Source organism: Dysidea avara, chromosome 1, assembly GCF_963678975.1.
Source record: "Dysidea avara chromosome 1, odDysAvar1.4, whole genome shotgun sequence".
NCBI lineage: Eukaryota > Metazoa > Porifera > Demospongiae > Dictyoceratida > Dysideidae > Dysidea > Dysidea avara.
The window spans coordinates 26,141,287-26,168,308 of NC_089272.1; the positions used below are offsets into that span (position 1 = coordinate 26,141,287).

The following is a 27,022-nucleotide window of genomic DNA, read 5'->3' on the forward strand; positions in this document are numbered from 1 at the left end:
GTTCAGCTAGAAACAAATTACCCTGTAGAGAGTTCAGCTGCAAACAAATTGCCCTGTAGAGAATTCAGCTACAAACAAATCACCCTGTAGAAAGATCAGCTAGAAGAAGTTACCCTGTAGAGAGTTCAGCTGCAAACAAATTGCCCTGTAGAGAGTTCAGCTACAAACAAATCACCCTGTAGAGAGTTCAGTTAGAAACAAGTCACCCTGTAGAGAGTTCAGCTAGAAGAAATTACGTTGTAGAGAGTTCAGCTAGAAACAAATTACCCTGTAGAGAGTTCAGCTGCAAACAAATTGCCCTGTAGAGAATTCAGCTACAAACAAATCACCCTGTAGAAAGATCAGCTAGAAGAAGTTACCCTGTAGAGAGTTCAGCTGCAAACAAATTGCCCTGTAGAGAGTTCAGCTACAAACAAATCACCCTGTAGAGAGTTCAGTTAGAAACAAGTCACCCTGTAGAGAGTTCAGCTAGAAGAAATTACATTGTAGAGAGTTCAGCTACAAAGAAACTACCATGTAGAGAGTTCAGCAGCAAACAAATCACCCTGTAGAGAATTCAGCTACAAACAAATCACCCTGTAGAAAGATCAGCTAGAAGAAGTTACTTTGTAGAGAGTTCAGCTAGAAACAAATCAACCTGTAGAGGGTTCAGCTACAAACAAGTCACCCTGTAGAGAGTTCAGCTACAAGAAGTTACATTGTAGAGAGTTCAGCTACAAGAAACTACCATGTAGAGAGTTCAGCTGCAAACAAATTGCCCTGTAGAAAATTCAGCTACAAACAAATCACCCTGTAGAAAGATCAGCTAGAAGAAGTTACCTTGTAGAGAGTTCAGCTACAAACAAATCACCCTGTAGAGAGTTCAGTTAGAAACAAGTCACCCTGTAGAGAGTTCAGCTAGAAGAAATTACGTTGTAGAGAGTTCAGCTACAAAGAAACTACCATGTAGAGAGTTCAGCTGCAAACAAATTGCCCTGTAGAGACAAACAAATCATCCTGTAGAAAAATCAGCTAGAAGAAGTTACCTTGTAGAGAGTTCAGCTACAAACAAATCACCCTGTAGAGGGTTCAACTACAAACAAGTCACCCTGTAGAGAGTTCAGCTAGAAGAAGTTACATTGTAGAGAGTTTAGCTACAAAGAAACTACCATGCACAGAGTTCAGCTGCAAACAAATTGCCCTGTAGAGAATTCAGCTACAAACAAATCACCCTGTAGAAAGATCAGCTAGAAGAAGTTACCTTGTAGAGAATTCAGCTACAAACAAATCACCCTGTAGAGAGTTCAGCTAGAAACAAGTTACACTGTAGAGAGATCAGCTAGAAACAAGTCACCCTGTAGAGAGTTCAGCTAGAAGAAGTCACATTGTAGAGAGTTTAGCTACAAAGAAACTACCATGTAGAGAGTTCAGCTGCAAACAAATTGCCTTGTAGAGAATTCAGCTACAAACAAATCACCCTGCAGAAAGATCAGCTAGAAGAAGTTACCTTGTAGAGAGTTCAGCTACAAACAAATCACCCTGTAGAGAGTTCAGCTAGAAACAAGTCACCCTGTAGAGAGATCAGCTAGAAACAAGCCACCCGCAGAGAGTTCAGCTAGAAGAAGTTACATTGTAGAGAGTTCAGCAGTTTAGCTGCAAACAAATCGCCCTGTAGAGAATTCAGCTACAAACAAATCACCCTGTAGAAAGATCAGCTAGAAGAAGTTACCTTGTAAAGAGTTCAGCTACAAACAAACCACCCTGTAGAGAGTTCAGCTACAAACAAGTCATCCGGTAGAGAGATCAGCTAGAAGGGTCACCTTGCAGAGAGGTCAGCTACAAAGAAATCACCCTGCTTCATCTTTTCGTCTTCCTGTAGTAAAGAAAAAATGACAGGTTAAAAAGCCCTAAAGCCGGCCATAGGCCGGCTTTGTGGTATACAAATACAAAAAGAAGTGAAATCTATTCCAAAACAGCCAAGCTGTAAAAAAAGAGTGCGGCCCTGAGAAAGGCTATGGTGAAAAAAGATGTGAAATCCAAGGTGGCGGCCAAGAAATGGCTGTGATGGTAGGTTAATGGTAAAAATTTTAATAACAACAATTCAGGTGAATCAATTCAGGTGAATTTGGTGCCGCTTGGTCTTGGCACAAAATTCACCTGAATTGTCGTTATTGAAATTTTTACCATTAACCTACCATCACAGCCATTTCTTGGCCGCCACCTTGGATTTCACATCTTTTTTCACCATAGCCTTTCTCAGGGTCGCACTCTTTTTTTACAGCTTGGCTGTTTTGGATTAGACAAGCTTTTCCTAACCAAATATCATCACAAAAATGGGCAACATGTGCCATGCCATTTAAAACATTTATTTCCTTAATTCACTTAAGTATTGCGAATCGCAAAACATATTGTCCGTAGTCACCTTAGTAACACACAAATACATTTAAGTTATTATGAATATATAGATGTACAAGAATGACTATCTCCACTGCATATGAAATTACCAACCTGTGCAATTATATCTACACACATGCATGCATATATATTAGGGCTGAGCGATACTACCGTTTTAGCGATATATCGCGATATTTTGAAAGTATCGATATCGCGATATTTTGTTATTAACTATCGTGATACCATGCCTGTACATTATTGTCATTGAAAATCCATTTGTTATGCAGTACTAGGCTAAGAATTCTTGTAAATGATAAAGTCCACCCATCTGGTTTCCCCTGCAGAGAGGTGTGAACACCATAACAACCTCAAAGCATGTGTTACAATAACTGTTACTGTAAACAATGATGATAGTGGCTAGTTTGCTATCACCTATAAGGACTTCCTGCAGGAATGCTGAGCAATATGCTATGTAGCACCAGCTATGATTGACTTATTTGTAAGTATCGTGAACTATTCAGTATCGTGAATAGTGGCTTTAGTATTGATCGTGATACTAAAATGGCAGTATCGCTTACCCCTAATATATATATACCCATATATATATACACACACACAAATATATAAATAGGTGTTCTATCCCTTTGGGGGAGGGGGTGTGGGGGCAATACCTTTACTGCACAGATGAAAACCCTTGTCACCAGTCAACACTGATTGCCACTTAAACTCAATTGTCACTGTTGCAAGTTACACCCTCTGCCAATTATTGCAGTTTGTATGATAATAAGGAGGCACTACGGAGGCGCACACATTCACCCAGCGGTCCGCACTGGGGCACTGCAGACCCTGAGACCAAGGAGTATTCATTATATTTTACCCTTTGCCAAATAATTGCAGTTTTAAGGAGCACTACGGAGGCACACACATTCACCCAGCGGTCCGTGCCGGGGCACTGCGGACCCTGAGACCAAGGAGTATTCATTATATTAAGGTTCCAAACGGCATCTATGGAGGAGTGGAGGTGGTCGCATATTGTCTGTACTATTACCTCAGACACACTTATTTGTTGTAAATGTAATACATGTACCAGAATGACTACAAATGAAAATACTAACATCTAACATACACCGTATATTACACACACACACACACACACACACCCATATTAGTATGTATCAGTGTTCTGTTTTTTTAGGGGGGTGGGGGCAGTATCTTAATCTGCTCAGGTGAACGCTCTTTGTTACCGATCAACATTGATTGCTTGTTGCAAATTACCCTTTGCCAAATTATTGCAGTTTGTATGCTAAGGAGGCATGTGTTATGGCACTACAGAGGTGCACACATGCACACATTCATCCGGTGGTCCACGCCGGGGCACTGCGGACCCTGAGACCAAGGAGTGTCCCTAATAGTAAGGTCCCAACAGCATCTACGGAAGGGGAGTCGCCTATGAACAACAAAGACAAATATATTGTAGCTAATTAGAACTTGCTTGGCATCATTGATACATAGGTTTAGTTGTTAAAAACGGAGCAATCTTGTAACCTTCTGGACGATTGTGGGGACATTATTCCACGTTAGGGGAGCTGTTTAATAGCCTCCGTTGGTTCCTGTGTTAGCAGTAACTTCCGTTAAGTTCCCTGACTTTTCTGTTATCTCCTGCTGTAACGCCTTACTGCATCTCTTCTGGACATCTTTTAGGCGGAATATCGACGAATGTACTGGTGGTAACGTCAGGTCTAGTTCCTTCACTTTTCTGTGACGCCCCTCCCGTGTGTCACTTTGGTGGCACATCAACGAAACGATGAATGTCTCATTGAGTTGGCAGCGTTGAACTTCTGGTATAGCGCCAAGACTGTTTCATTTTCTGCCGTAAGGCCCCTCTTGCAGCATCCTTTTTTGGCGGTATGTTAACGAAACTACAAGATTCGCTATGCCATGTAGTACCATGTGTTCTAACACCTCTACATGTGCCTTTTTCTTGTAACGCATGCGCAATGTTAATCTCAAATTATTGCCAACCCTTCTCACGTGTGTCCCTGCCCAATCTTCCCCCTAGTCATGGTAAAGCTTTGGGTTAGTCACTATCATAATACACTCACGCATGCTAGACTGCAACATTAACCTAGTTTAACTAGTTAAACTCCATTCAATCACCAATTGAAAGTGTTCAGAGAAGTGAATTAGTTTGAAAAAATGAAGCCTATTCAATTATATATATATGCAGAGCTGTGTTCAACTACTCTAACAGATCATACACTACTCTAATTGAACATACACTAGTTGACAAAATAATCTAATAGAACAATCACTACAACTATTCAGATGGTCGAGGGTTCAGATAATTGAAGTCCTACAGTACTACATACTGGCTATGTGACTACATATTTCATTTGAACACTGTGGCAATTGGACAACAATCTTTAAGATCCAGAAAATCAGGTGAAACACTTTTCAGTCAAAACCAAAGAATTTTTGTGTTTAAGCAGATCTTTTGTGAGTTAAGCATGACTTTGCAAATTTCACAGACATGTGGTCCTCATATACTCACCAGCTGTACAGTACTAACCTGCTGTAATTGTGTAGACTCCCTCACTACTATCCTGCACTGGCAGAAATGTGTAATGGTACAACTGAAAGATAACAGGATCTTGTTCAAGTCCATCCACATTTACTACAGCTCCACCATTATTAGTATGAGTGAACAATAATGAGTTTGTGACATTATCTTGTTGAGATCTTGTACCATCAGAATCAATGGCAATGATAACACTGATGACTGGACTGCTAGCCAATGGTACTACTAAGCTCTGGCTAGTTAATAATGTGTAGAAAGGATTGTCTGAAATAAAAACATAGCATTGTTCACTGCAGAACTAAAATGGCTATCTTACCTTTAGTAATAAACACATCTTTGTGTAAATAACTGTGATGTGAGAAACCACATCTCAGATATGATGTAAAATTATTACTAGGATTTATGAATGTCACTGAAGATGATACGTTTGATATGTTTGTAAAATGTTTTTCAACAGTTCCAGTCTGATTAATTATAACCCAAAGAACATCCGACATACACGTATCATCAGAGGTACATGTTATGGTCAATGAGTTATTGTTACTGAAATCATTAACTATTGATTGATTCTCAACACTTCCTCCATCACTGATGATGACTGGACCTAATGAAAGGTAAAATTTGTTATACAATGGCACACAAAACTACACTGCAGAGTGTCTAATTCACAAGCATAATTATGAAGCAATTATGTAAAATCTTTTTAGAAGATAAATAACTTGGATAGACTATATGTATCATGATAGGTTTCAAGTGTACAGTATACAAGTGCAATATTACTTCCTTGTGGAATGATTAATAGATCACTGGTTGCTGATCCGCTGCCATTAATAGTTGAAGCTGTTATCTGTAAAGAATGATTAAACACCATAAAATTCCACATATATTTGCACAATTATCTACTTGTATAATTGTAAAAACAAATGGTAGTGGTAGTAATTGAAGTTAAGGCATTAAGGAAAGCTGGCCTGGGTGTGTGAAGGTATTTTCATGCATTCGTAGCTTAAAATGGAAACCTACCATTTTTGTAGTGAAAATTAGGGATTCCTTCTATTTCAGATATCAAGACACACGGTAGTGTGTCGTGTGGCCCAAGAAGCTGGCGCGCCACACCGTGAGTATATTAACAGGAAGAAAGAAAACGTGATTTTCACACCTTTGTAGCTCTGTGATCCCTTATCCGATTGAAACCAACTTTGCTACAGACGTACCGGCTTGATAGGGAAGTCCACATTCCAAATTTGAAGAAAATCGCTCCAGCCATTTTCGAGATACAAGCGGCCAAAATTTTGGGGTTTCTTTTCTTCTTTTTTTTCCCTTCTACTTCTTTTCGCACACTTCACAAAATCCGCCATAAAACACGAATGTGTGTTCCAATCGGGCTAAAATTTGGCGCACTGAAAGGGCTCATTAAGGCAAATCGCAGTACCAAGTTTGGCAGGAATACGATGAACATTCACGGAGTTATAACTGATTATTTGTGTAAAATAAGGTCGAAGGTCTGTCACGTCTACAGGGTAAACCCCTTGAAGGAATGAGCTGAAAATTGCTATGTAAATGGAGTAACTATTGTAGGAGTGCCTTTTTGTGGTTTGAAAGGAATCTAGTTGAAGGCCATTGAGATATGACACAAAACCCAACCTGTGTCACAATTACGCGATCAATTTTTATGAATAAAAAAAAACTATTAGTTTTCACGCCTACCAGGCAAACCGCTTAGAGCAATGAGCCGAAAATCGGTGTGTAGTTGGAATAATTATCATAGAAAGTCCTTGCAGTAGTACAGAAAAATTGGATTAAAAACTACTGAGTTATGATTCGAAAGCCAACTCCATGTAGCAAATGAGAGATCGAGATACTCTAATAGAACAGTCACAAATCAAATAGTTTTTACAAGAAACAACAACTTAAAAAACAACTTAAAATTAAAAAAAAAAATTGAACAGTCACCCTAATAGAGCATTTAGCTACGTTTATAACTTACTCGATTATAGAATTATATTACATTGCAAGTTATTCTGTAGAGAATTCAGCTACAAACAGTTAATCTTATAGACAATTCAGCTACAAGCAAGTCACCCTGTAGAGAGCTATAGAGATTCAGAACATTATACAGTGTAAGTCACACTGAAGAGAGTTCAACTATAAACAAGTCACCCTGTAGAGAGTTCAGCTAAAATAAGTCACTCTGTAGAGAATTCAGCTACACACAAGTCACTTTATAGAGAGTTCAGCTACAAAAAAGTTATCCAGTGGAGAGTTCACATAGATCAGCTACAAACAAGTTACTTTAGACAATGCCTACAAGTAAGTCACTCTGTAGAGAGTTCAGCTACAAACAAGTCACTCTGTAGTACAAGCAAGTCACCGTGTAGTTGGAGAGTTCAGCAACAAATCAAAAAAAACCACCCTGTAAAGAGTTCAGCTCTACAAACATGTTATAACTCTATAGAGAAAGTTATAACTCTATAGAGAGATCAACTAGAAACAAGTCATCCAGTAGAGAGATCGGCTAGAAGACATCACCTTATAGAGAGTTAAGCTACAAAGAAACCACCATGTAGACAGTTCAGCTGCAAACAAATCATCCTGTAGAGAGTTCAACTACAAACAAGTTACACTATAGAGATATCAGCTAGAAACAAATCATCTTGTAGAGAGTTTAGCTGCAAACAAATCACTATGTAGAGAGTTCAGCCACCCTGTAGAGAGTTCAGCTAGAACAAGTCACCTTGTAGAGAGTTCAGCTACAAAGAAACCACCATGCAGAGTATTCAGATGCAAACAAATCACTATGTAGAGAGTTCAGCCACCCTGTAGAGAGTTAAGCTAGAAACAAATCATCCTGCAGAAAGTTCAGCTAGAAATAAATCACCCTGAAAAGAGTTCAGCTACAAACAATGAGAGTTTTAGCTACAGTTCAGTTATGTGAGAAGTCACCTTATTAACTGCAGTATGTGATAATCATTCAGTGTTAAATATACAAATATTTAATCAGATAAAAGCTATACATACAATTTCTTCCTTTGTTCCACAATTCCTGCAGTAAAGAAAGAAAGAAAGAAAGAAAAAAAAACTTAATCAAAGCCAGTTTATGGCCAGCTTTGTGGCTTGCAATACATTTCTTGGCCGCTACCTTGGATTTCACATCTGTTTTCACCTTGGCCTTTTTGGGGGCCACACTCTTTTTTTTACAGCTTGGCTGTTTTGGCTTAGATAACTTATAAAACATATTCTGTTATTTTGATTTTGCTTCCCTATAAATTTTTCATATTTTCATTTGATACAATTTAGAAAAACCACCTTAAGCAATTCATTGTATTTGTAATTGTAAATTTTGGATAGAGGTGTAGCCTGTACATCCAAATCATACACACAATAAAGTAGCTATACTCATTAAAAATCATACATTATATTACTATAGTGTCTGTCCAGCAGATTTGTAAATTGATTAGGGGAGTTGGAGTCAATCACTGATTGGGGTAAAGAATTCCAATCGTTAATCACTCTAACTGAAAAGAAGGATGATCTTGATAAGCAATTGGTATGTGGCTTGAATAATTTCATATTGTGTCCTCTTGTTGTTGTGAATGTGGAGAATGACAAAAAGTTCTCTGTATTTATGCTATAGAAATTGTTGATGATTTGTTACAAAAGTAGTAGATCGCCTCTGAGCCTTCAGTACTGTAAAGATGGTAAATTTAGATATTGCAATCAGGGGCAGATTTAGGGGGGGGGGGGGGGGGGGCTAAGGGGGCTATAGCCCCCCCCCTTCTCTATTGACCCAGTACTTGGCCCATCATAACTCAAAATCCTCTATGTCCATCAAAAGCAGACTTAATTCAGAACTATACAATACTAGCAACACAAATGGTACATATAAAACTATACCTATTGGTTAATACTGTTCCAGAAGAAAGTGGGCTCTATTCTGCAAGAGTTCTTCGAGAAATACTTTCAATTGTGGGTTGCATCTTTAGTTAGAAAATATTCGATTGTGTTTTGTTTTATTTAGATAATGGGCAGTGTTTTCCACTATGGATAAGAGGTAATCTTTTAATAAAAGGATTTAGTTGACCCTTTTCAAAAGTGAGTTATATGGTTGGTTTAGAGTCATAATATTACTCTAGTAGCTTTTATCAGTACCAACTCAAGCCATCTTGCAAATGTATTCAGCTACCATATAATGACATTAAAACTGCACCAGGTGTGATGACCCCAGTATGTTGTATATGTAACTAGCTAAATTCATCTGGCAGATCTAGGCTAGCTAGCAGTCATAACAACTCCAAAAAACAGAAAGCTCATAACTGCATGCTCAATAGACGTACTAAACAAAAAAACCAGAGAATACAGTGAACTACAAAATATTAATAGCCGATGGTCCACCATGATCACTTATACAGTAAGGTGCCAATGCCGCAGCTATGCCCTTAGGTCCTTAAAAGCTAAGTATCCCTAAGCAAGGGAGGATATATTGATTGTGATGTTAAAAGATCATTCTAGTTGAATACAACTCTGTGTATTAAGTCATTTATCCGAACAAATTCACTTATCTGAATACCTTTATGATTGAACTGGCATACAGAAATTCAGATAATAGAGATCCTACTGTGCAATTTTGGCATGTTCAGGATCATTGCATATAGAATCATGACACTCATGCGGCCAAGAAAGCCAGCATGCCACACTGTGAGGTATCAAGACACACGATAGTGTGTCGTACAGCCCAAGAAGCCGGCACACTACACCATGGGTATATTGACAGGAAGAAAGAAAATGTCATTTTCACACCTTTGTATCTCGGTGATCCCTTATCTGATTGGAACCAAATTTGCTACAGAGTTGCCCGCCAGCCAGGGGAGTATACTTTCCAAATTTGAAAGAAATCGCTCCAGCCATTTCCGAGATACAAGCAGCCAAATTTTCAATTTTTTCTTCGTTTTTTCCTTCGTGTTTTCGCATACTTGCAAAAATTGCTATAAAACATGAACACGTACTCCGATCTCCTTGAAATTTGGCACACAGAAAGGGAGTCCAAAGGCGAATCCTAGCATCAAATTTGGTGCAATCAGATGAATAGTTCGGGAGTTATGACCGATTATTCGCGTAAAACAAGATTGATTTGTTGTCACGCCTACAGGGTAAACCGCTTCATGGAATGAGTTGAAAATTGCTATGTAGATGGAGTAACCATCGTAGGAGTGCCTTTTGGTGGTTTGAAAAGAATCGAGGTAAAGATCATGGAGATATGACACAAAACCCAACCTGTGTCACAATTACGCGATCGATTTTTATGAATAAAATAGTATTAGTTTTCACGCCTACTAGGCAAACCGCTTAGAGCAATGAGCTGAAAATCGGTGTATAGCTGGAATAATCTTCATAGAAAATCCTTGCAGTAGTACAGAAGAATCGGATTACAAACCACTGAGTTATGATTCGAAAGCCAACTCCGTGTAGCTCGCCGTGTAGCAAATGCGAGATCGAGATACTCTAATAGAACAGTCACCCTAATAGAGGATTCAGCTAATTTATTTACTCCATTATAGAATTCTATTACATTACAAGTTATTCTGTAGGGAGTTCAGCAGCAAAAAGTTAATCTTATAGACAGTTCAGCAAGGAGCAAGTCACCCTATAGAGAGTTCAGCTACAAATATATTGCTGTAGTGATTCAGAACATTACAAGTCACACTGAAGAGAGTTCAGCTATAAACAATTCACCCTGTAGAGAGTTCAGCTACAAACAATTCACTCTGTAGAAGTTCGACTACAAACAAGTCTTCGTGCAGAGAGTTTAACAACCAAAATCCACCATGTAAAGACTTCAGCTTTACTGGCAAGCTACTCTGTAGAGAGATCAGCTAGAAACAAGAGCGACCTCAGCTAGAAAACGTCACCTTGTAGAGAGTTCAGCTACAAACAAATCACACTGTAGAGAGATCAGATAGAAGAAGCCACCTTGTAGAGGGTTCAGCTGTGAAGTGATCACCCTGTAGAGAGTTCAGCTACAAAGAAACCATCCTGTAGAGAGATCAGCTAGAAACAAGTCACCTGTAGAGACATCAGCTACAAAGAAACCATCCTGTAGAGAGTTCAGCTGCAAACAAATCACCCTGCAGAGAGTTTGGCTACAAAAAAATCACCCTGTAGAGTATTCAGCTACAAACAAATTCATTTGTAGAGTGTACAACTAGACACAAGTCACCCAGTAGAGAGATCAGCTACAAGAAGTTACATTGTAGAGAGATCAGCTAGAAGAAGTTACCGTGTAGAGAATTCAGCTACAAAGAAACTATCATGTAGAGAGTTCAGCTACAAACACATCATCCTGTAGAGAGATCAGCTATAAACAAGTCACCCTGTAGAGATATCAGCTAGATACAAGTTACCTTATAGGGATCAGCTACAAACAAATCACCCTGTATAGAAATATGTGTCGGAAACAAATCACAATGTAGAGTTCTGCTAGAAACAAGTCACCCTGAAAAGAGTTCAGCTACAAAAAATGGGAGTTTCAGCTACAGTTCAGTTATGTATGAGAAGTCACCTTATTACCTACAGTATGATTATATTTTATTGTTAAATATACAAATATTTTTAGTCAGACAAAAAAATTGTACACAACATTACTTCCTTTGTTCCATGATTCCTGCAAAAAAGAAAAAAAAAACAAGTTAGAAGGAAACACCAAAGCCAGTTAATAACCGACTTTGTGGCTTGCAATACAAAAAGAAGTAATATCTAAACCAAAACAGCCAAGCTGTGAAAAAAGAGTGCGGCCCCCAAAAAGGCCGGGATGAAAAAAGATGTGAAATCCAAGGTGGTGGCCAAGAAATGGCTGTGATGGTAGGTTAATGGCAAAATTTTAATTACGACAATTCAGGTGAATTTGATGCCGAATCCTAGTGGAGGAGGCAATGTAAATTCACCTGAATTGTCGTAATTAAAATTTTTGCCATTAACCTACCATCACAGCCATTTCTTGGCCGCCACCTTGGGTTTCACATCTTTTTTCATCCTGGCCTTTTTGGGGGGCGCACTCTTTTTTTACAGCTTGGCTGTTTTGGTTTAGATCAAGACACACAGTAGTGTGTCGTGCGGCCCAAGAAGCCGGCACGTAACACCGTGAGTATATTGACAGGAAGAACGAAAACGCAATTTTCGCACCTCCGTAGCTCTGTGCTGCCTTGATGAAACAAGACGATTTTTGCTGTGGACACTCCCTCCAACTTTAGCACTCCACATTCCAAATTTGAGTGAAATCGCTTCAAGCGTTCCCGAGATATGCGACTTCAAAAATTGGCTTAGTTGCTTTGTTTTTTTTTCTTATTATTTTTCTTCCTCCTTTCGCACACTTACAAAAACTGCTGTAAAACGCGAACGCCATATCCGATTGCCTTGAAATTTGGCACACAGAAAGGGGGTATAAAGGCACATCTCGGTACCAACTTTGGCTGGAATACGATAAACAGGCAAAGAGTTATGAGCGATTATTGACGAAAAATAACACCAATATGTTGTCACACCTACAGGGTAAACCGCGTATGGGAAGAAGCTGAAAATCGGTGGGTGAATAGATTAACTATTGAACCTTAAACCTTTTGTGGTTTGAAAGAAACCGAGCTAAAAACCAGGAAGATACAACGAAAAAACTAACAGTGTGTAACAATTATGCAATCGAGATTAGCTAATAAAAAAACGACTGCTTGCCACGGCTACCAGATAAACCTCTTGAGGTAATGCTTTGAACATCGCTGTACAGATGGAGTAATCATCTTAGAAAGGCTCTTCAATGGTGTAGAAGAATCAGACTTAAAGCCAGGGGGTTATAACACGAAATTCAACTTGGTGCAGCAAGTGCGAGATCGAGATACTCTAATAGAGCAGTCATCGTAATAGAGCAGTCACCTTGAAGAGAATTCAAGAAATCAGCTAGAAACAAGTAACCTGTATAGAGATCAGCTACAAACAAGTCACCCTGTAGAGAGATCAGCTACAAACAATTCACCCTGTAGAGAGATCAGCTAGAAGAAGTTACCTTGTAGGGAGTTCATGCAACTATGGAAAAAGATAGTTCAGCAGGAAGAAACCACCTGTAGAGTTCAACTACAAAGAAACCACCATGTAGAGAGTTCAGCTACAAACAAATCGCCCTGTAGAGAGATCAATAGAAGAAGTTACCTTGCAGAGAGTTCAGCTACAAAGAAACCATCATGTAGAGAGATCAGCTACAAACAAATCTCCCTGTAGAGAGATCAGCTAGAAGAAGTTACCTTGTAGAGAGTTCAGCTAAAAATAAACCATCTTGTAGAGAGTTCAGCTGCATACAAATCACCTGTAGAGAGTTCAGCTACAAACAAATCTCCCTGTAGAGAGATCAACTAGAAGAAGTTTCCTTGTAGAGAGTTCAGCTACAAACAAATCACCCTGTAGAAAGATCAGCTAGAAGAAGTCACCTTGTAGAGAGTTCAGTTACAAAAAAAAACACCATGTAGAGAGTTCAGCTACAAACTAGTGACCTTGTAGAGACATCAGCTAGAAGAAGTTACCTTGTAGAGAGTTCAGCTACAAAGAAACCATTCTGTAAAGAACTCAGCTACCTGTACAGAATTCAGCTACAAACAAATCACCCTGTAGAAAGATCAGCTAGAAGGAGTCACCTTGTAGAGAGTTCAGTTACAAAGAAACTACCATGTAGAGAATTCAGCTATAAACTAGTGACGCTGTAGAGACATCAGCTTGAAGAAGTTACCTTGTAGAGAGTTCAACTACAAAGGAACCATTCTGTAAAGAGCTCAGCTGCAAACAAACCACTTATATACAGAATTCAATGCAAACAAATCACCCTGTAGAGAGATCAGCTAGAAGAAGTTACCTTGTAGAGAGTTCAGCTACAAAGAAACCGTCATGTAGAGAGTTCAGCAGCAAACAAATCACCTGTAGAGAGTTCAGCTACAAACAAATCTCCCTGTAGAGAGATCAGCTTGAAGAAGTTACCTTGTAGAGAGTTCAGCTGCAAAGGAACCATTCTGTAAAGAGCTCAGCTGCAAACAAACCACCTATATACAGAATTCACCTGCAAACAAATCACCCTGTAGAGAGTTCAGCTGCAAACAAATCAAATGTAGAGAGTTCAGCTACAAACAAATCTCCCTGTAGAGAGATCAGCTAGAAGAAGTTTCCTTGTAGAGAGTTCAGCTACAAACAAACCACCCTGTAGAAAGATCAGCTAGAAGAAGTTACCTTGTAGAGAGTTCAGTTACAAAGAAACCACCATGTATAGAGTTCAGCTATAAACTAGTGACCTTGTAGAGACATCAGCTAGAAGACGTTACCTTGTAGAGACATCAGCTAGAAGACGTTACCTTGTAGAGAGTTCAGCTACAAAGAAATCATTCTGTAGAAAGATCAGCCAGAAGAAGTTACCTTGTAGAGAGTTCAGTTACAAAGAAATCACCATGTAGAGAATTCAGCTACAAACTAGTGACCCTGTAGAGACATCAGCTTGAAGAAGTTACCTTGTAGAGAGTTGCAAACAAATCACCCTGTAGAAAGATCAGCTAGAAGAAGTTATCTTGTAGATAGTTCAGCTACAAACAAATCACCTTGTAGAGAGATCAGCTAGAAGATGTTACCTTGTAGATAGTTCAGCTACAAACAAATCACCCTGTAGAAAGATCAGCTAGAAGAAGTCACCATGTAGAGAGTTCAGCCACAAACAAACCACCATGTAGAGAGTTCAGCTAGAAGAAGTTACCTTGTAGAGAGTTCTGCTACAAAGAAACCATTCTGTAAAGAGCTCAGATGCAAACAATCACCTATATACAGAATTCAGCAACCAACAAATCACCCTGTAGAGAGATCAGCTAGAGGAAGTTATCTTGTAGATAGTTCAGCTACAAACAAATCACCCTGTAGAGAGATCAGCTAGAAGAAGTAACCTTGTAGAGAGTTCAGCTACAAAGAAACCATCATGGAGAGAGTTCAGCTGCAAACAAATCACCTGTAGAGAGTTCAGCTACAAGCAGATCTCCCTGTAGAGAGATCAGCTAGAAGAAGTTTCCTTGTAGAGAGTTCAGCTACAACAAATCACCCTGTAGAAAGATCAGCTAGAAGAAGTCACTTTGTAGAGAGTTCAGTTACAAAGAAACCACCATGTAGAGAATTCAGCTATAAACTAGTGACCCTGTAGAGACATCAGCTAGAAGAAGTTACCTTGTAGAGAGTTCAGCTACAAAGAAACCATTCTGTAAAGAACTCAGCTGCAAACAAATCACCTGTACAGAATTCTGCTACAAACAAATCACCCTGTAGAAAGATCAGCTAGAAGAAGTTGTCGTGGTCAAGATGATGTTAATTAAGTCATTGATACTTATTTTTATGTCACATTACATCATGAACATTATTTAATATTACGTAATGTTAAATGTGTATAAAAATGCTGTAAACACATTATTAAATCAGTCTTTGTCAATGATAAGACTCGATAAGTGCTTTGACTCGCTGGCAAAGAGACTCTTCGCGGTACTAACTGCTCCTTCAACGAGGCTTGGCGTCTCCTTCGTGGCATTGTTGGCGCAGTGAGCAGGGTTCTGGTCTCAGGGATGCGATGTCTGGTCCTATACGACAGTTAATAGGCCCTGCCAGGACTCGACTGAAAAGATACTTGGAGGAGGCTGCCACCCTTTTATCCACCGAAGTGGAGGAGAAGACCTTAGAAGATGATAAGCTACGCGTAGAGGAAACAATTGCTCGTATATCTAACAGTTCTTCTCTTTTAGAGCGCTGTAACCGTGATTGGTCAGATGTACTAAAGGACTTAAAGGGCGAGGAAAAAACTAAAGAAGAGAAAAAACTCCACGAGTTGGCTGACGGACACGAAGGATATGTTGAGTTATTGTTAGATGCTGGCGAAACTGTCGTTTTTCTTCAGACTAGGCTGAAGGTAATTTCAGGAGAACAAGAAAGAGTTCGTCAAACTAAGTTAACTGGTGATGTTGATGATAGGCTGTCTTCCACTTTGAACAAGCATTCAGGCACGAAACATGAAAATGTTGTAACAGAAAATACAAGCTTAAAGGTCAATCTTCCTAAGTTACATTTGCCATTCTTTGATGGCGATATAGAGCATTGGCCTGAATTCTGGGATATCTTTAAAGCTACAATCCATGAGCAAAACATACCACCTGTTTCCAAGTTTTCTTATTTGAAAAGTGTGTTGAGGGGATCTGCTTTGTCTTCAATAGCAGGCATACCATTAATAAGTGAAAACTATAGCATGGCCATAAAGCTTTTACAAAATAGATTTGGAAGAAAAGAAACCATTATAGATTCCTTGTATGCCAAGTTGCAAAATATCCCAAGGGTAGTTAACAACAAGTTTGTTGAAGTTCAGAAGGTATCTGAAACAATTGAGAGATTGCTGAGACAATTAGAGGCACAAGGTGAAATAATCAATGATCAATGAACCTTGGTTCAGCAGATAATTTCCAAGTTTCCTACAGAGGTTATAACTAGGCTTGAAGATTATAAACAACCTGCTGTTCCTTGGAACATGAAGTCTTTGAGAGAAGCCATTTGTCAGTATGTGACAATACAAGAAAATGTACAGAGATATGTGTATAATACTAACCTTTATGTTAAAGGGCAGCAGTTTGTGTCAAAACATGTTACAGGTAGTCATAAGTCTTTTGGTGCTTCCTCAGATGTTTCTCACAGGTCAGATGTGCTGACTGCTAATTCACAGAGAAGGCGGAGTTCTGCTAAGCCTACTTTGCCACATATTTTTTGTAAAGGTGGCCACTTCAATGATAAGTGTGATAGATATGGTTCTTTGTCTGAGAGAAAACAGAGATTGGCTCAGCAGAAACGTTGTTTTATATGTTTAAAAGTGGGCCATATGTGTAAGGATTGTCCTAGTTCACTGCTTAAATCATGTTAATATTGTGGTAAGGGTAATTCCCATAATAGATGTGTATGTCCTCAGAAGTTTGGAACATCTGATGTGAATGTAATGGTTCCAGATCTACCTGTGAATACCAAAGAGGAGAGTGTTAAACCTTCTAACATTGACCAGCTTGCAGTGTCAAACTCTTTGACTACTACTACTCCCTCATTATTGGCCTCAGGTGAGAGAGTACTGTTACAGACAGCAACTGTTCTTGTACAGCCTCCTGATGGAATGGCATCTGCTACTGCTCATGTTTTGCTGGATAGTGCCAGCCAGCGTACTTTTATGACTAATAACTTAGCTAAACAACTGAACTTGAGGTCAGAGCATCAGGAATTGTTATCTGTTTCCACATTTGGAGCTAGTAAGGCTACTGACCTAAGTACATATGTTGTCCAATTTAAGGTCAAATTAAAGGATGGCACAAACCTTTCAATGTTTGCTAATGTTCTCCCACAGTTTACAGGGAACATTCAGCGGACCCCGTTGTTACAAAAGGATATTGAATTTTTAGATATGTTGCCTAGGGAGAAGTTAGCAGATTTCATACCTTGTGCATTGGAGACAACACATATTGATCTGTTAATTGGCTCAAATTATTTTTGGGATATTGTTGGGGGTGACAAAATAGTACTTCCATCTGAAATGTTTATGATCCCATCTGGACTTGGATATATTATCACTGGAAAGTGTCCAGAGATTGCTTCTGTTCATCAGGATGGAAATCTTGGTACACTTTGGCTGCTACAAGGTTACATCATGTGGAAGATTATCAGAGTTTACATTGTAGTATTAATGTTTCTTCAGTAAAAAATCCAGATTTAGAAACGTTTTGGAGTTTAGAATTGGTGGGAATTGCTGACCCTATTGACGGAGAAGGTGATGATGAAGCCCTTGAAAAGTTTTGTGAAACTGTGAAATTTGTGGATAAGAGGTACCAAGCCACCTTTCCCTGGAAGAGAGATAAATCTGAGTTACCTGATAACAGTAAAGTTGCTATGAAAAGGATGAAGTCACTAGTCCGTCGACTAGAGGGTGATGTTTCATTACTACAATCCTATAATAATGTGATTCAACAGCAGTTAGCACAAGGAATTATTGAAGTAGTACAAGATACAAATACAGTACTCACAAATACATATTATTTACCTCATCATCCAGTGTTAACTCCATCGAAGTCTACTACAAAGGTACGTATTGTTTATGACACTTCCTCTAAGGAAAAGTTGGGTACTAACAGTTTGAATGAGCGTTTACATAGGGGACCAGTGATTTTGCCAGACATGGTTGGGCTCCTCCTGAGATTTCGAACTTATTCTGTTGTTATTTTGGCAGACATCGAGAAAGCTTTTCTCCAAGTAGCAATCCAGGAGGTAGATAGGGATGTGACACGTTTTTTTGGCTTAATGATCCAAATAAGTTAGCAGTGGAGAACAATTTGTGTACACTTCGTTTTTGCAGAGTACCATTTGGGTTGATATGTAGCCCATTTTTATTGGCAGCAACCATCAAGTTTCATTTGAAAAAAGAAGGATCACCCCTTGCTTTACATATTTTGCATAACATTTATGTAGATAATGTTCTAATAGGAGTGGATAGTGTTGATGATATTCACGGAATTTATGAAGAAGCCAAACATATATTTAAGAAAGCTGCCATGAATTTACGTGAATGGAATTCGAACTGTTCAGAGTTCTTAGAATGTCTTCCAAATGGAGAGAGGTCTATTACAAGTGGTACTACTAAAGTTCTTGGTTTGTTCTGGGATCCAGTGGGAGACACGCTTAGTGTTCCAGGATTTAATAAAGTTCCAGCAAGCATTATTACAACTAAACGTGACATTCTTCACAGTGTTGCTAGGATTTTTGACCCACTAGGATTCCTTTCACCAATAATGATTCATGGCAAGTTGTTTTTATAGAAACTGTGGGTCGCTAATCAGTCATGGGATGAGCCGATAAGTCCGGATCTCATGTTAGAATGGAGTCAAATGTTGCAATTGTTGACAGAAATACCTGATCTTAAGATTCCTAGATTTGTGAAGAATGCAAAGAGTGATATGCAGTTGTTAATATTTTGTGATGCTTCAACTAAGGCCTATGCTACTGTTACGTATTTGAGAATCAGAGATGCCAGTTTTCCAACTAATTTTTTAATTTCAAAGGTACGGTTGGTACCTGTTCGGCAGAGTAAAAAGAAAAAATCTAAACATCTTACAATACCCCGTCTGGAATTACTGGCTGTTCTCATGGGAGTTAGAGTAGGTAAATTTATTGTGAAAGAATTGGGATTAGAAATAAGTGAAAAGGTTTTGTTTTCTGATTCACAGTGTGTTTTACACTGGCTTAAAACGAGGAAGCCATTGTCTTTGTTCATTGAAAATCGTGTGAAGGAAATACTTAATGAGAGAGACACTACTTTTCATTATATTGAATCAGCCCAGAATCCTGCTGATGTTGCTACACGAGGTTCATCTGTTTCAGAGATTGGTCAATCAGATCTTTGGTGGCACGGTCCTACCTGGCTTAAGAATGAGGATTCCTTATGGCCACTGTGGAATTTTCCTGATATCACACCTGATGTTCTGGATGAAATAAACCGAGAAACAAGAATTCAACATGTGTTGGAAACCACTATTGTTACAGGAGAAACAAGTCAACAGGATTCGTTGTTGGAAATAGATGAGAAGCGTTATTCATTACTTAGAAAATTGCTTCGTATATCAGTGTATATACTGAGGTTTATTAAAAGGAAAATTTGGAATAAGATCAACAGGGAAAAGTTTCTCAAACAATACAAGTTGCTAAGAACAGTTCTCGACAATGTTAAAGATAGAGGGTTCATTTCAGCTCAGGAAGTAAAGTTGTCATCCTTGTTGTGGATTTCCTTCATCCAGCACCGAAAATATGGAAAAGTATTCATTGCTATCAAAAATAAGAGGAGACATTGTTTAGTTATGCAGCTCGGCTTGAATACTGATGAACATGATGTATTAAGGTGTTATGGGCGGTATTTACATGCAGATATGACTGAGTAAGCAAAGTATCCCAAGTTGTTGCCTCGTCGTGAACATTTTACTCACTTTGTTATACAGGAAGTTCATAATCGTCTTGTCCATTCAGGTAAGTCTCATATCTTGAGCCAAATTCGCCAAGAGTTTCGGATCCCTCAGGGAAGGGCTGAAGTAAGATCTGTTTTATCTAGATGTGTAATTTGTAAACGTAACAATGGAGCTCCCTTTGCCCTACCCAGAATGCCTCCATGGCCGAAAGAGAGGGTTTCAAAATCAGTACCCTTTCAGTATGTGGGTCTGGATTATCTAGAACCAATAAGAGTTAAAGAGAATGGAGAGGTTCAAAAAATGTGGATCTATCTTTTTACTTGCCTAGCTGTTCGGGCTATTCATCTTGAATTAGTTAAGGGTCTTTCTGCTGAACAATTTTTGGACTGTCTTCGGAGATACATTGCCAGGAGGGGCAAACCAGAAGTGATAATATCTGATAATGCTCCACAATTCAAGTTGGTTAAAACTGTGTTAGATCAGCAGTGGTGTAACTTGATTAAAAGTGATGATGTTATGAATTTCTTTTCAAGTACAGGCATCGTGTGGAGGTTTACAACTGCAATGGCCCCCCGGGCAGGGAGGTTTCTACGAAAGACTTGTGGGACTTGTAAAGCAGTCATTAAGAAAGGGAATTGGCAGGAAGTTACTATACTGGGATAAGCTGTTGATTATGCTGGTAGAAGTAGAGGCTACTATTAATACACGTCCTCTTACTTATGTATGCAGTGAATTTTCGTCAGGCTTCACCTTAACACCAGCACATTTCTTAAGTGGTAATCTTGACACAGTTTTTCAGTTTAGTTCAGATGACTATGAAGAGACAGAATATAAACCTAAGAAAGATTCTGCACAAGAATTAGTTGATCGTTGGAAAAAGGGGCAGGAGCAGTTGAACCGTTTCTGAGAGATTTGGAGGAGAGATTATTTGTTGTCACTTAGAACAACTTTGCCACTTCATCATAAAGGATCACATTTGGAAATATCAAGGCAGCCAAAGGTTGGTGAAATTGTGATATTACAAGATGAGAATATGCCGCGCAGGACGTGGAAGTTGGCTTTGATTAAAGAATTTATCCATAGTAAAGATGGACAGATACGTTCCGTGAAAATTGAATTACCTAATAAACAAGTACTTTCCAGAGCCATTAGTCACTTATATCCCTTAGAGATACAAGCTGCCTCTGATTTGACTCAAGCAAACTCACTTACAAATAAAATTGAAAAGGATTTGAAGTTGTCTAAACCTCCACTTAGAGCTGCAAGTATTGAAGCTCGTAAGAGTATTGCATTACAGATGGACAATCAACCAGTGACGGTGGCATTCTCTTACCCCGGGGAGTGTCGTGGTCATGATGAAGTTAATTAAGTCATTGATACTTATTTTTATGTCACATTACATCATGAATATTATTTAATATTACGTAACGTTAAATGTGTATAAAAATGCTGTAAACACATTATTAAATCAGTCTTTGTCAATGATAAGACTCGATAAGTGCTTTGACTCGCTGGCAAAGAGACTCCTTGCGACACTAACGGCTCCTTCAACGAGGCTTGGCGTCTCCTTCGTGACAGAAGTTACTTTGTAGATAGTTCAGCTACAAACAAATCACCCTGTAGAGAGATCAGCTAGAAGAAGTTACCTTGTAGATCACTCAGCTGCAAACAATTCACCCTGTAGAGAGAGCAGCTAGAAGAAGTTATCTTGTAGATAGTTCAGCTACAAACAAATCACCCTGTAGAGAGATCAGCTAGAAGAAGTTACCTTGGAGAGAGTTCAGCTACAAAGAAACCGTCATGTAGAGAGTTCAGCTGCAAACAAATCACCTGTAGAGAGTTCAGCTACAAACAAATCTCCCTGTAGAGAGATCAGCTAGAAGAAGTTTCCTTGTAGACAGTTCAGCTACAAACAAACCACCCTGTAGAAAGATCAGCTAGAAGAAGTTACCTCGTAGAGAGTTCAGTTGCAAAGAAACCACCATGTATAGAGTTCAGCTATAAACTAGTGACCTTGTAGAGACATCAGCTTGAAGAAGTTACCTTGTAGAGAGTTCAGCTACAAAGAAATCATTCTGTAAAGAGCTCAGCTGCAAACAAATCACCTGTACAGAATTCAGCTACAAACAAATCACCCTGTAGAAAGATCAGCTAGAAGAAGTTACCTTGTAGAGAGTTCAGTTACAAAGAAACCACCATGTAGAGAATTCAGCTACAAACTAGTGACCCTGTAGAGACATCAGCTTGAAGAAGTTACCTTGTAGAGAGTTGCAAACAAATCACCCTGTAGAGAGATCAGCTAGAAGAAGTTATCTTGTAGATAGTTCAACTACAAACAAATCACCTTGTAGAGAGATCAGCTAGAAGATGTTACCTTGTAGATAGTTCAGCTACAAACAAATCACCCTGTAGAGAGATCAGCTAGAAGAAGTCACCTTGTAGAGAGTTCAGCTACAAACAAACCACCATCTAGAGAGTTCAGCTAGAAGAAGTTACCTTGTAGAGAGTTCAGCTACAAAGAAACCATTCTGTAAAGAGCTCAGCTGCAAACAAATCACCTATATACAGAATTCAGCTACCAACAAATCACCCTGTAGAGAGATCAGCTAGAAGAAGTTATCTTGTAGATAGTTCAGCTACAAACAAATCACCCTGTAGAGAGATCAGCTAGAAGAAGTAACCTTGTAGAGAGTTCAGCTACAAAGAAACCATCATGGAGAGAATTCAGCTGCAAACAGTTCACCTGTAGAGAGTTCAGCTACAAGCAGATCTCCCTGTAGAGAGATCAGCTAGAAGAAGTTTCCTTGTAGAGAGTTCAGCTACAAACAAATCACCCTGTAGAAAGATCAGCTAGAAGAAGTCACTTTGTAGAGAGTTCAGTTACAAAGAAACCACCATGTAGAGAGTTCAGCTATAAACTAGTGACCCTGTAGAGACATCAGCTAGAAGAAGTTACCTTGTAGAGAGTTCAGCTACAAAGAAACCATTCTGTAAAGAACTCAGCTGCAAACAAATCACCTGTACAGAATTCTGCTACAAACAAATCACCCTATAGAAAAATCAGCTAGAAGAAGTTACCTTGTAGATAGTTCAGCTACAAACAAATCACCCTGTAGAGAGATCAGCTAGAAGAAGTTACCTTGTAGATCGTTCAGCTGCAAACAATTCACCCTGTAGAGAGAGCAGCTAGAAGAAGTCACCTTGTAGAGAGTTCAGCTACAAAGAAACCATTCTGTAAAGAGCTCAGCTGCAAACAAATCACCTATATACAGAATTCAGCTACCAACAAATCACCCTGTAGAGAGATCAGCTAGAAGAAGTTATCTTGTAGATAGTTCAGCTACAAACAAATCACCCTGTAGAGAGATCAGCTAGAAGAAGTAACCTTGTAGAGAGTTCAGCTATAAAGAAACTATCATGGAGAGAGTTCAGCTGCAAACAAATCACCTGTAGGGAGTTCAGCTACAAGCAGATCTCCCTGTAGAGAGATCAGCTAGAAGAAGTTTCCTTGTAGATAGTTCTGCTACAAACAAATCACCCTGTAGAGAGATCAGCTAGAAGAAGTTACCTTGTAGATCGTTCAGCTGCAAACAATTCACCTGTACAGAAATCAGCTACAAACAAATCACCCTGTAGAAAGATCAGCTAGAAGAAGTCACTTTGTAGAGTGTTCAGTTATAAAGAAACCACCATGGAGAGTTCTGTGATAAATATATGTATTATATAAATAATTTGTACATTTACTGATAAAATCAGAAATATTTAAAGTACATCTGCTTCATCTTTTCTTCTTCCTGTGGCAAAGAAAAAAAGATAGGTTAAAAAAGTCCCAAAGCCGGCCATAGGCTGGCTTTGGGGTATACAAATACAAAAAGAAGTGAAATCTAATCCAAAACAGCCAAGCTGTAAAAAAAGAGTGCGGCCCTCAAAAAGGCTATGGTGAAAAAAGATGTGAAATCCAAGGTGGCGGCCAAGAAATAGCTGTGATGGTAGGTTAATGGTAAAAAATTAATAACGACAATTCAGGTGAATTTTGTGCCAAGACCAAGTGGCACCAAATTCATCTGAATTGTCGTTATTAAATTTTTTACCATTAACCTACCATTACAGCCATTTCTTGGCCGCCATCTTGGATTTCACATCTTTTTTCACCATAGCCTTTTTGAGGGCCGCACTCTTTTTTTACAGCTTGGCTGTTTTGTATTTACAGGAAGAAAGAAAATGCCATTTTCATGCATACGTAGCTCCATGTTCTCATCTTGAATTGGAATCACTCTTATACTGCAAACACCCTCCACCTTCAGCAACCCATATATCAAATTTGAGTAAGATTTCCTACTGCAATTGTGAATACAAGCCCTCAAAGTTTGGCTTAATTTCTTCTTTGTTTAGGAGGCTTGGAGGCTTAGATTATTTTTCACCCATTTCACAAAAAACTATTATAAAATGCAAGTGCGAAGCTTGATTTTCTTGAGCTTTGGTACACTATTGTGATGCACCAAGTTTGGTGCAATTCTGATGAAAAGTCATAGAGCTATGGATGATTATTTGCATTAAAAAAGCCAACTTTTTGTCACGCCTACTAGGTAAACCGCTTATGGGGAGAACTTAACAATCAGTATGCAAACCTCTTGTTGTTTAAAAGAGATTGCACTGACAGCTATAGAGTTACAAGGCAAAAACTAAACAACTGTAAGTTGCAGGGTCTGGATACTCTAATAGAACAGTCACCATGGGGTAAAAATGGTGTATGAAAAAATCAAAAAAGCTTGCCAGTGTTCGAACCAGGGACCACACTCCATACTGTATACCCAAATCCTTAGCCACTGCACTGCTGCTATCATAAATGTTCACCTCTCTTAATTTCTACTTTATAAAAAAATATTCTAGCTAGTAAATGTTTCTAATTTCAAAGATTTACCAATGGAAAATCTAGAACATTCTATGAGTGGTCTATTATATATTCTCGAAAAAATGTGTGCTCTATTGGAGTATTACAAATAAACTCTGCAGTACAATGCTATTGTAACTTCCCCAGTATTTCATCGAGTCGAAGCTGACATTGTAGTCTTGATTGGCTGGGTAGTACACTACAATTAAAATCCACTCGCACCAATCGTAATCATCATAATCATAATAATAAGTGCTATGCTAGCAAAACTTGTGACAACAGGCTGGAAATTGTATTCTAGTATAAAAGGTGAAAGATTGTGGAGCAAATACAACTTATCATGTTTTGTACAAAAAGTCGAGATGCTCTAATCTATACAAGCTGAGAAAAAAGGATGTGGCCCCCAAAAAGCCAGGATGAAAAATATGTGAAATCAAAGGTGGTGGTCAAGAAATGATTGTGATGGTAGATTAGTGACAAACATTTTAATAATGACGATTCAGGTGAATTTGTGTTGTGTTGCCTTCTCCAAGTTTCACTAGGATTCGACACCAAATTCACCTGAATTGTCATTATTATAATTTTTTCCATTAACCTACCATCACAGTTATTTCTTGGCTGCCAACTTTGATTTCACATCTTTTTTTCACCATAGCCTTTTTGGGGCTGTGCCCTTTTCACAGCTTTGCTGCTTTTGTATAGATATCACTTATTTTTGTATTTGTATACTCCAAAGCCAGCATGTGGCCAGCTTTTGTTACTTGTCTTTTTCTTTACTGTGGAAAGAAGGAAGACATCAAGAGCTGAATTCTCTTGATATTTTTTTATGATACATCTTTTTATTATTATTATTATTTTTTTTTACAAAACTAATGCTATATGGAAATTATCACATGTCCTCTCTCCTACACGTAGACCACTTTGTATAGCAGAAATCTATACAAGGTAACTTGTTTGTAGTTGACCTTGCTACAAGTGACTTTCAATGTACAGTAGCTGGACTGACTTATTGTAGCTGAACTATCTACAAGTGGCTTGTTTGTAGTTGAACTCTCCACTGGGCGACTTGTCTGTAGCTGAACTCTATACAAGGTGACTTGTTTATGGTTGAAAACTCTCTACAGAGTGACTTGCTCAACAATTTTTAGTTGACATTAAGCCCCAAAATTAGTTAGGTAATCCTAAGGCTGCAGCACATATTGTTTTAGACCTTCAGTGCTGGTCACTGTAAAGTGTTAATAATAAATACTTTAGGTTTACGGAAGAAACTCCATCCCTCCTGGAGGAGACTGAGTGTGGCCCCGACTAGACAATGGGTGACCTGCAGTTCGAATCCTGGGGTTGGAGGGATTTTTTCCCTTACTTTGGCCCCTTTTCTGTTACACCTTTCCCACTATAAGTCATTAAGTCTAAGTCTGTAAAGTATTAATAATAAATACTTTAGGTTTAAGGAAGAAAATCCATCCCTCCTGGAGGAGACTGAGTGTGGCCCTGACTAGACATTGGGTGACCTGCAGTTCGAATCCTGGGGTTGGAGGGATATTTTTCCTTAGTTGAACTCTCTGTTGGGTGATTTGATTGTAGCTGAACTTTCTAATAGAGTGACTTGATTGCTGTAAAATTGAAATTTTCTACTTGGCCATAAATAATCGTAATAATATTATTATTGATTGGTGATTATTCTAAAAATACAAATTGGATTATAGTGCATGGGTGTTTTCAGTTTTAGCTTACTTTGGCCCCTTTTCTGTTACAACTTTCCAGCTATAAGTCATTAAGTCTAAGTCCTTAAAATTAGGTTAGGTAATCCTAAGGCTGCAGCACATGTTGCTGTAAACCTTCAGGGCTGGTCACTGTAAAGTGTTAATAATAATAATAAGCATGAGGCTATCATGCTCATAATGTTGAGCATTATGCGTTTGAGCAGTGCTTAGAAATTACGGATTATCAAATGGTACAGTAGTACCATTTAAAGGTCAACTGAAATGGAAAACTCATGTATGATTTTATTGTATGAATGTATTGTTTGTATCAAGCAATGCACAAAAACACCATTTTAATAATTCAACTATGCTGATATTACGAGATATTAACCCACAAATTCTTAATACGTCACGTATAATTATATTCGTGATGTCACTGAAAGAACAGAAGCGCGTCATT

The 27,022-nt window shown here is 38.6% G+C and overlaps 1 protein-coding gene across 1 annotated transcript in view; it reads right to left on the bottom strand.

Annotated features, from left to right (window-relative positions):
• Nucleotides 1-27,022, bottom strand: part of LOC136260446 (uncharacterized) — a 135,330-nt gene that overhangs the window by 69,704 nt on the left and 38,604 nt on the right. Inside the window, exons 9-11 of the mRNA XM_066054171.1 lie at nucleotides 5,732-5,798; nucleotides 5,268-5,555; nucleotides 4,943-5,215 (exon numbers count right to left, since the gene is read on the bottom strand). Of these exons, the coding sequence (XP_065910243.1) occupies nucleotides 4,943-5,215; nucleotides 5,268-5,555; nucleotides 5,732-5,798 (628 nt within the window). The remainder of the gene's footprint in view (nucleotides 1-4,942; nucleotides 5,216-5,267; nucleotides 5,556-5,731; nucleotides 5,799-27,022) is intronic.